We start from the raw sequence: 10,242 nt of genomic DNA on the forward strand, positions 1-10,242 counted from the left end.
ATGCTCTAGTTCATGCTTGGCCACCCGGTCGTCTTTGTGCTTATCCCCCCTCTCCCGCTAATGACGAAATTCCTACAGAAAGCTCGTCTGTTGGGGAGCAAAATAATCCTCATAGCCCCATTCTGGCCTCGATAGATCTGGTTCCCGTATCTACGGTCTCGCATCATAGCTCCTCCTTGGGTCTTAGATCCCATTCCGGATCTGATTTCTCATCCTTCAGGATTGCAAACTCTGAATCTGGACGACCTCAAGCTTTCAGCTTGGTTGATCCAGTTCCATTAGTGGCTAGGACTGCTGGTATCTCGTCTTCCGTAAAATCTATCCTGGTAGCGGCACATAAGCCCCTCTACCAGGAAGATCTACAAGAGTAAATGGAAGCGTTTTTCCATCTGGGCCAGACATAGGGATTTGGACCCTTTTACAGCTCCCATTCCAGCAGTTCTTGAATCTCTGTCCCACATTTTTCATCAAGGGGCCAGTTCTTCTACTGTGAAGGTTCAGATGGTGGCCATTTCTCATTTCCACATCGGGGACAACCTTGGACCCTTGGCTTCCTTTAAGATATGCAAGACCTTCTTGAAGGGCACCTTTCTGTTAAGACCTCCTGTCAAGAATGTGGTTCCTCCATGGGACTTAACATTAGTTCTTCAGGCTCTAACTGGCCCACCTTTTGAACCTGCAGCTTCTGTTGACTTAAAATTCTTATCTTGGAAAACTGCCTTCTTGATTGCAATTACTTCAGCTAGAAGGGTATCTGAACTTCAAGCCCTTTGTACAAAACCCCCGTATCTGGTCTTCCATAAGGACAAAGTATCTCTCAGGGCTAATCCTTCATTCTTGCCTAAAGTGGCCTCCGAGGCCAATATCAATCAAACCATCAATTTGCCTGTTTTCTTCCCCAACTTTCAAAACAAAGGAGAATACAGACTGCACTTGTTAGATGTGCATAGACAATTGCGATTTTATTTGCACAGGACAGCTGCTTCTCGCAAAGGACCAACTTTTCGTCTCCTTCGCTAAGCCGTCCTTAGGCAAGCCAGTTACGAAAGTTAGCTTAGCTAGATGGATATCCCACTGCATCTTACACGCTTATAAAGCTTCCAGTCGGCCAGAACCCTTGGGGGTTCTTGCTCACTGTACCCGTTCTATGGCTACCTCTGCAGCATTTTGGTCAAGAGTTCCCTTAGATGACATCTTTTCAGCAGCTACTTGGGCCTCTTCTCATACCTTCATTTCACACTACAAGCTGGGTCTGATATCCAGAGGGAGGGCAGCCTTTGGCTCCGCAGTGCTCCGGAATATTCTTCCTTGAGGACCGCCCAGGTTTTTTGGTAGCTGGGTCTCTGTCCCACAGCTTGCTGATCAAATGAAGTTAACTACTTCAGATGAAGTTATGTACTCACCATAACGTTCCATCTGAGTAGGTAACTTCATTTGTCAGCAACCACCCCCCCCCCCACCTTCCCCCAACCTGTTTCGTGGTCATAGTCATGATGGAATGTCTTCCTTCTGTTAGGCATCAGGGTTCGAGTTTCTCTTTTCGAGTATGGTTTGGCTGTTTGTTGCTTGATAAATTGGCAAACTATCTGAGGACTGTAGGGGAGGTAGCAGGGTATTATGGGTAAGGGGGAGGAGCTGAGAGGTCGGATCCAGGTCTGATCCGATACCCACAGGTTGCTGACAAATGAAGTTACCTACTCAGATGGAACGTTATGGTGAGTACATAACTTCTTTGATCCCCACGTTTGGCAGCTGGATCCACAAGTCTTTAGCATGATAAGAAAATGGGGATGCCCGGACATGGATCTATTTGCCTCCCCTCACAACTACCAACTGAAAAGATTCTGCACAAGGACTTATCACAGACAAGCAGGAAAGTGGATGCCCTATCTTTCAGCTGGAAAAACCTATCAGTATATGCCTTTCCCCCACTGCCTCTCCTGCCCAAGGTACTCCTAAAGGTCAGACAGGAGAAGCCACAAATGATACTGATCGCCCCAGACTGGCCCCGCCAGTACTGGTTTTCAGTCCTAAAGAACTTGTCTCAATGCCCAGCTTGGACCTTACCTCAAATACCTCATCTACTGTCCCAGGAAAATCAGATCCTGCACAGCCAACTCAGGACTTTAAACCTGGCAGTATGGCGGATAATGTAGTTATACAAAACACACCTCTCAGTAAACCTGTGATGGATGTCATTTTGGAGGCCAGAAGGCCTAGTACTAGAAAATCTTATGCTGGAAAACGGAAGAGATTTTGTGCCTGGAACCAGGCACAAGGAACTGATACAGCTGTGCCAAATATTCCTCAGATTTTGCAATACTTAACTGAGATGCTGGACAAAGGCCTGTCTTTTTCATCTGTTAAAATTCATGCCTCTGCCATTTTGGCTCATTACAATACAGAGCCACCAATCTTTTCTCATCCCTTAGTACCTCAGAGGGGCCAAAAATTTAAGGCCTCCAAGGAGATCACCAATGCCTGCATGGGACCTCAACTATGTCTTGGAAAAACTCACTCTGCCTCCCTTTGAGCCAGCTGCTACGGCGGATATAAAGTTTTTATCTTGGAAAACAGCTATGCTCCTAGCAATAACTGCTAGACTAGTTTCAGAGCTACAGGCGCTCATGGCGGTGGAACCTTTCATCATTTTCTATCCAGACAGGGTCTCTCTGAGGACAAACCCAACATTTATGCCTAAGGTGGTGTCCAGTGTGGCTCTTAACCAAACTATTCATCTGCCAACTTTTTATCCAAATCCACAGAACAAGGGGGAAAGAATTCTGCATTCTTTGGACGTACACAGACAGCTTAGATTCTACTTGGACAGAACCAAAGTTTTCAGAAAGAGCAATTACTAGTGGCATATGCTGCAGGATCACAAGGAAAGGCGATCTGAAAGCAGTCTATTTCAAAGTGGATAGGCCACTGCATTCGTTTCTGCTACTTACACCATGGCAAGCCAGTGCCTAAGGGCATTAGGCCACATTCAACCAGAGCTGCAGCCACTTCAGCAGCCTTTCTCAGGGGAGTACCAACCAAGGTCATTTTAGAGGCTGCTACTTGGAGTTCAGTGCACACCTTTACAAAGTACTATCATCTGTCATTCTACTCTAAATCCAGAGCAGGCTTTGACTCTGCAGTTCTGCAGGGACTCCTAGCCGCTCCTAATGCTGTTTAGTTCCGGCCTCTCAACCATAGCTTTGGGACTCTAGCCAAATGTAATGACTGCAACAGCAAAACACGAAGAACATAGTACAGTTTTGTACACTTACCATAAATGTAGATGTTCAAGTGTATTCACTGTTGCAGTCCAGGTTACCCACCCACCATCCCCGTTTATCCTATGGGTCCTATCTTTCCTTCTCTGGTTTATATAACCTATGGTAAAATTTATATTGGTGCATTTATTGATTTATACACACACACACACACACACACACACACATATATATATATATATATATATATATATATATATATATATATATATATATAACATTTGACTACCGTTTTAAGGGGCACCTGACATCTGGGGCAAGAAAAACTGAAGAAAATGACGTTGGCCGCTTCTTTTATACCCCCTGACGACCTGACGTCAGGGAAGTGGCGACAGCAGCCAACGCAGGACCCAAGACTTTGGAATTCAGGCTGGCTGAGGGCAACCTGCCAGCAGGATTACCCAAGTGTAATGACTGCAACAGTGAATACACTCGAACCTCTACATTTATGGTAAGTGTACACAACTGTACTTTGTGGTACATAAGCAGGGGGGAACCCACTCATACCCTATCTGCAGACTAGCCATGGCTCTGTTGAACACAGCCTTGAACTACCAAGTGGATCTACAAGCTCAATTCCTGCCAGGCAAGCTAAATACACTGGCAGGCGACGTAAGCAGAAATCTCATGGACCCACACACGTGGAAACTGGAACCAAAGATATTGAACATTTTGAGGAAAAAATGGGGGAGCCCAGAGATAGACCTGTTTGCCTCCTCTCAGAACTTCCAATTGGACAAATTCTGCGCAAGGACTCCCCACAGATAACCTTGGAAAGTGGATGCCCTGTTCCTCACCTATGCCTTTCCCACTCTGCCTCTCCTCTCCAAAGTTCTACTAAGGATCAAACAGGACAAACCAAGGAGAATACTCATTGCACCAGTCTGGCCTCGCCAACACTGGTGTACCCCCTCTTGCGCAGTGTGTAACTGCTGTAACCATGGCACCTGCCTCAGACCCCTTCCCTGCTGTCCCAGCAGGAGGGCCAGATTCTGCACCCTCAGCTTCAAACCCTGTATCTTGCAGCCTGGCTAATTACCTGAGCTCTCAGTTACCATCCTTCAGTAAGCAAGTGATGGATATCATTCAGTAGGCAAGGAGGCCTAGCACTAGAAAATCGTATGCTTAAAAATTGGAAAAGATTCTGTTCGTGGAGCCAAACTCAGGGGATGGGCACAACAGTGCCCAATTTACTGCACATTCTTCAATAGTTAACTGAGATGCTTCCCAGGGGCCTTTCCTTTTCTTCCATTAAAATTCATGCCTCGGCCATTTCAGCACATTATACTACAGAGCCACCCCTCTTCTCTCATCCACTGCTGAAGCAATTCCTCAGAGGGGCCAAAAACTTAAGACCACCCAGGAGAGCCCCTACTCCAGCCTGGGACCTTAACTCTGTATTGGAAAAGCTCACTCTCTACCTCCCTTTGAGCCAGCTGCAAATGCAGAGTTGAAATTTCTTTCTTGGAAAACAGCCTTCCTTCTAGCCATCACTTCAGCAAGAAGGGTATCTGAATTACAAGCTCTCATGGCAGTGGAGCCTTTCATCATCTTTCATGCGGACAGGGTGTCCCTCAGGACCAATCCTTCCTTTATGCCCAAGGTAGTATCCAGTGGGGCCCTTAATCAGACCGTTCATTTGCCAACTTTCTTTTCTAATCCACAGAACAAAGGGGAACGAATTCTGCACTCCTTGGACGTGCACAGATAACTTGGATTTTACTTGGGTAGGACTCAGCCTCTCAAGAAATTTGAATAACTATTGGTTGCATTTGCTGCAGGGGCAGAGGAGAAGGCCATTTCAAAGCATTCATTTCTGCTGTAAGCACCATGGAAAACGTACCCCGCAGGGGATAAGACCACATTCCACCAGGGCTGCATCTACCTCTACAGCCTTTCTCAGAGGTGTCAATACCAGGGACATCCTAGAAGCTGCTAGCTGGAGTTCTGTACATACCTTCACCAAGCATTACCACTTGCCAATTATTTCTAAATCCAGAGCTGGTTTTGCCACTGCAGTCCTGCAGGGCCTAATAGCTGGCCCTAATGCTCTCTAATTGCCTCCTCCCTTCCTTAGTTTTGGGAATCTACCCAAATGTAATGACTGCAACAGTGAAACACGAAGAACATAGTACAGTGATGTGCACTTACATTAATGTAGATGTTCAAGTGTATCCACTGTTGCAGTCCTAGTTACCCTCCCTCCAGCCCCCTGACTGCTATTGTCTATACCTCTCCTTTTGTTTACTATACTTAAAGCTTTCTGGTGTATTTGCTTTTTGTTGGAGGTATAACCTTGTATATAATTGCTTCCCATTATGGGTGTACCTGACAGCTGGGGCAAGAAAAACTGATGTAATGGCGTCTGCTGCATGCTTTATACCCCTGACTACCTGCCGTCATGGAAGATGAGACTGCCACCAACGCAGGACCCAAGACTTTGACAGGCCGACTGAGGGCTACCTGCAAGCACATAACCCAAATGTAATGACTGCAACAGTGAATACACTCCAACGTCTACATTTATGGTAAGTGTACAAAACTGTACTTTTTACTAGTGGCCCTCAAGTCCACCAGGAAGGTATCAGAAATTCAGGCCCTGATGGCCATCCCTCCTTAACTCACTTTCCATAAGGATAGTCTTCCTAAGGGACTATAACCCTTCCTTCATGCCTAAGGTGGTTAATGAGCTGTCACTCGCTCAGACCATTAACCTACCTGTTTTCTACCCTCAACATCAAAATTCCTCAGAAAGAACACTCCATTCATTAGATGTCCGCAGACAACTTGGGTGCTATTTAGACAAATCCAGATCTATTAGAAAATCTGACCAACTGTTCATTTCCTTCCACCCTAAGGTTCTAGGGAAGCAAGTCTCCAAACAGACTATCTCTTCATGGATCTCAAATCACATTTGTACTTGCTATTCTATTCATGGGAAGATTTCATCTGGTATTGTCAAAGCACACTCCACCAGAGCAGCTGCCTCCACAGCTGCCTTTTTCAAGGGAATAGACTACGCCTCCATCTTAGAAGCTGCTATCAGGGCTTTAGTTCATACTTTTACTAAGCATTACAAACTAGATTTAGCCTCCAGGGCTAGAGCCGGTTTTGCCAGATCTAGCTTACCAAGGTCTCATCAGTCAGGGACCACATGCCTAATCTCAGGCTCATACCTAAAAGCTTTGGTACTCTCCCTACTGTGATGAATACTGCAAAATGAGACTAGAAGGATGTAGAACAGTTGTATAAGAACTTACCATAACCTTAGATGTCCTTCTCTTCCATGTTGCAGTATTCGGTCCTTCCATCCTACCCCCTCTTGGATTACTTTCCATACCTTCTGTACTTGCTTAACTACCTGTGGGGTCACAGGCCTACATCTACTTATCCTCAGCAGCAGACACAGGTGGTCAAATACCCTGTAGTCTGGTCTTCATGTCAGTCTGAAGGGACTTCCTTTTTAGCTCTTCTTTACATCTTCAGGGGTACTACTGTTTGCAGCAGTCTATTCTGAAGGGGGTACATGCAGATGTCACTTTTATGGCCTACGTCAGTTTATGGCTCTGACCTGTGATGTCACATGTACCCCCCTGCTCCAAAGACTTTGGTATACTGGCCAGATGTCCAGTGCTGCAGGCAGCAACCTCCCTACTGTGATGAATACTGCAACATGGAAGAGAAGAACATCTAAGGTTATGGTAAGTTCTTGCACAACTGTTCTATAATCTTGTCATTGGTCTGTCCTAGAGTGTTGTCAGTGAAGATTTATATATATCAAGCCTGTTGTACTATCCCCATTCCTGCTGTGTTCATTTTTTAATCCTTTTTGCCTGCTGTGAATAAAGCGAATCCTTTGGAACAAACAGGGTGTTTACCACATGGTCTCAGGATTTCTTTACTAGGTTATGCCAACTCTTCAGTCAAGTTAAAATGTAATTGTCAGTCAGTAGCTGCTTGTTTGTATGAGAGAGCTTCATTTAAGAGCACTGCACTTGGAAGAAGACATTCCTCCAGATTAATATTTTTGTACAGTAACACTGTATTCATACTTTTTTTTTTTTAGGCCAAGGAGCGTGAGCTGGAACTTAAGAATACATGGTCTGAGAATAAGCTAACAAGACGTCAGACGCAAGCAAAATATGGGTTTTAGTCCTATGCAGAAGATTTGTGTATTTTTGCATCTTAGAGGTTATAAAAGCTGCATACTTCCTGCTACAGCCTCTAGGTTTTGATGGACAACTCAGATGTTTTTTCGTATGTCTCTGGTCAACAATGTGCCAGCAGTGTAGAGTGGGGTTTAAACATTGTAACCACAGGAAATTTCTGTCAGCATAACCTCTGTTAAGATGTTTTCAGAGAAAAATCACATCTGAAGTGGGATTTTATTTACATTTGAAAGAGTTTAGTTCTGAACATACTTCTGTTTTATATTATAAGCTGGTGTTTATTTTAGCCCACAGATTTATTGTGTAGGGGGACCACTGTCCAGTAATTGAGAACTAAAGATTTATCATTTTTAATGTAGCTTACTAGCTGTAGTATCCAGCCAGTATCGTTGGCGCTGCAATTCATAATGTAGGTTTTAACCCTCAGATTTATAACATAAAGAACCATTTTTTTTATAAAAAGTCAATAGTTTTCAGCCCACAGAAGCAAGCTACAAAAAATAGGCTACATTCAAAAGTTCATGAAAAGTAAGAATACGGATAGTGAAGTGTTTGAACATTGAAAATATTTCTAAGCTATTCGGACAGCAGTAGCAAACGGGAGCAGGGTCACACAGCAGTTTGTTGCATTCATCTTATGTTGCCGTTTATTTTTAGAAATTGATGTGCGTCTTCTTTTTAAGGACAGTGCAAGTCATGTTTTGTATGCAAAAAAATTACATCATGAAAGCTGTTTATTGATGTCTGAACAATCATCTACATTGCTGGATCTTTTAAGTTTTATTAAACCAGAATACTGTGATCCTGGCATATATTAAAACAAAATAATTTAATTTCAGTTGTGTTTCAAGGGATACCTTTTTATAGTATGGTATACAGTTATTAAAACCTGAAGTAGACATTTTTTTGTAGTGGTGTATTTAATTAGTGTTTGGCTCACGGAGTTAGTGTCAACATGTAGTAATCTCATTAACTTCCTTAGCACTGAAATGGCTGAAATGTTCTTTTGTGTTATGCTAAAAGGTTAATTAGTTCAGAATATCATAATGCTGTCTTCACTTCTTAACCTTTGGAATTGACAGCATTAGTCAGTAGGATTGATGTGCCGCAACTATGGACAGCCAGTTGAAAGATGCGGACAACGGCATTCCAAGTAGGCTGTTTGACACAAACTCTTCATTTATATGTAGTTGTATCAGAGTTGCTGTTTGCAAAAAAAAAAAAAACTTATAATGCCCCATATAATTTCAAGCCTTTCTTTTGTTTGCTGTATTTATGTAAAGTGTGAAAGGATATCCATCCATCTATCCTCAACCCCTTTTTCCCATTTTTGCATATAGAGCTGGGGTGTCACTTCAATAGACAGTCATCTAGAGCCAAGATTCACACCTCTGGGTGGCTAGCCATGTGTTCCATGGTATAAACAGTTTGGTATGTATGAATATAATTTGTTAAATTATCAGGAACCTGACTCTGTGCTACATACCCAACTCACCGTTTCTGACAGTAAGTTTCCTGACTTATGAATTGTTCCAGTAAAGTGTATGCATCACTACAGATAAAATATGTAGTGCTATAATAACTGATGATGCCGTATCAGATCAGTGATTGAATCCATCCTATCCTCTGGGCACAGTTTAGTAGCAGCCAGATGGAGAACTTTAACGTCCGGGATGCTTTTGTGGTTCAACAGTTCGGTTCTTCTTCTTTACCAGTCAGAGTTTAACCCAAGGTCCATGGCACAGAAGAGGCTACAACCCAGGCAATGCAAGTTCATTAAAGCAACTCGGAAGCTAGAGCATCTTGCTGGAGAAGGAGAGTAGTGACAAGGTGGCATCTTTTAGCCTGTCCCATGGGTAATTTGGGGAGATGATAGAAGTATCTCTTAAGACAACTACTTCACCTACATCCCCAGTGCCATCTAGAGGTGGATGGAGGCATCTGAGTACAAGGAGATAGGTTTAATGGAGGTCATATTACTCACAGAAGCAGGTGACTGGTCCTTCCATCACCCCACTGCTCACTCATCCTTTAACTTTGGGCTGTTAAAGGCATACAGTGAAATGGTAAGACTTGCATAAAACCCCACTGATAGCTGCCTAGATGCAGGTCACACATTGGCCCAGTGATCTCTAGGCATAGAATAGTAAAGAAACAGAAAAAAAATGTCTCTCTATAAAGATGCGCAAACTGTGTCTGTTTCTCCATCTGTTTTTGCTTCAGTTATTTTCCCACTTCTGTTACAGATTGCCCTGAAAGATTTAGAATATTGCATTTTTCAGGCAAACCCAACAGTGTGTTCTAATTGTTTTGTAAATTAAAATGTTAAGTTGTCAATCTCGCCTTCATTCTTGCTGGATGGGTTTGGAGCCGAACCTCGGCTCCGACTCGGCCGAATACTAAAGCTCGAGAGCTATTTTTACCAGCTCGAGGCTATCCTATGTCCCATAATGCTAGGCGAAACATACCCAGATCTCGTTTGCCGCTTCGCTACGAGGTTGCGTTTTCACCGGCTCCAGGTCGTATATTTTTATTAATAACTTTTAAGGTAGTTTTTAGTCAGTTTTTTTATCCTTTTTTGTTCATTTAGTATCAGTATAGTTAACGACTAGTCTTTCCCCCCCTTTAGTTGCTAATCTCCCTTTTTCTCCACCCTTAAGGTGGTTGGGCCTCTGACCCTCCCCTTGTAGTACAGTTTTTCCCCTGGTTGTTCTGTGTGTGTGGAATTCTGTCCTTCTACTTAGTGGTAGTTCCCTCTTTTATAGTAATTGTTATAGTTTAGGATATTGTGT

General features: G+C 43.5%; 1 protein-coding gene across 1 annotated transcript in view; it reads left to right on the plus strand.

Moving 5' to 3' along the window:
* PRCC (proline rich mitotic checkpoint control factor) overlaps positions 1-8,349 on the plus strand; it is a 791,791-nt gene extending 783,442 nt beyond the window's left edge. The window contains exon 6 of the mRNA XM_044079798.1: positions 7,348-8,349. Within this exon, the coding sequence (XP_043935733.1) occupies positions 7,348-7,434 (87 nt within the window). The 3' untranslated portion in view covers positions 7,435-8,349. The remainder of the gene's footprint in view (positions 1-7,347) is intronic.
* Positions 8,350-10,242: the final 1,893 nt, after the last annotated feature.

Source organism: Protopterus annectens, chromosome 8.part0 (assembly GCF_019279795.1).
Source record: "Protopterus annectens isolate FY-2018-M chromosome 8.part0, PAN1.0, whole genome shotgun sequence".
NCBI classification, from domain to species: domain Eukaryota; kingdom Metazoa; phylum Chordata; order Ceratodontiformes; family Protopteridae; genus Protopterus; species Protopterus annectens.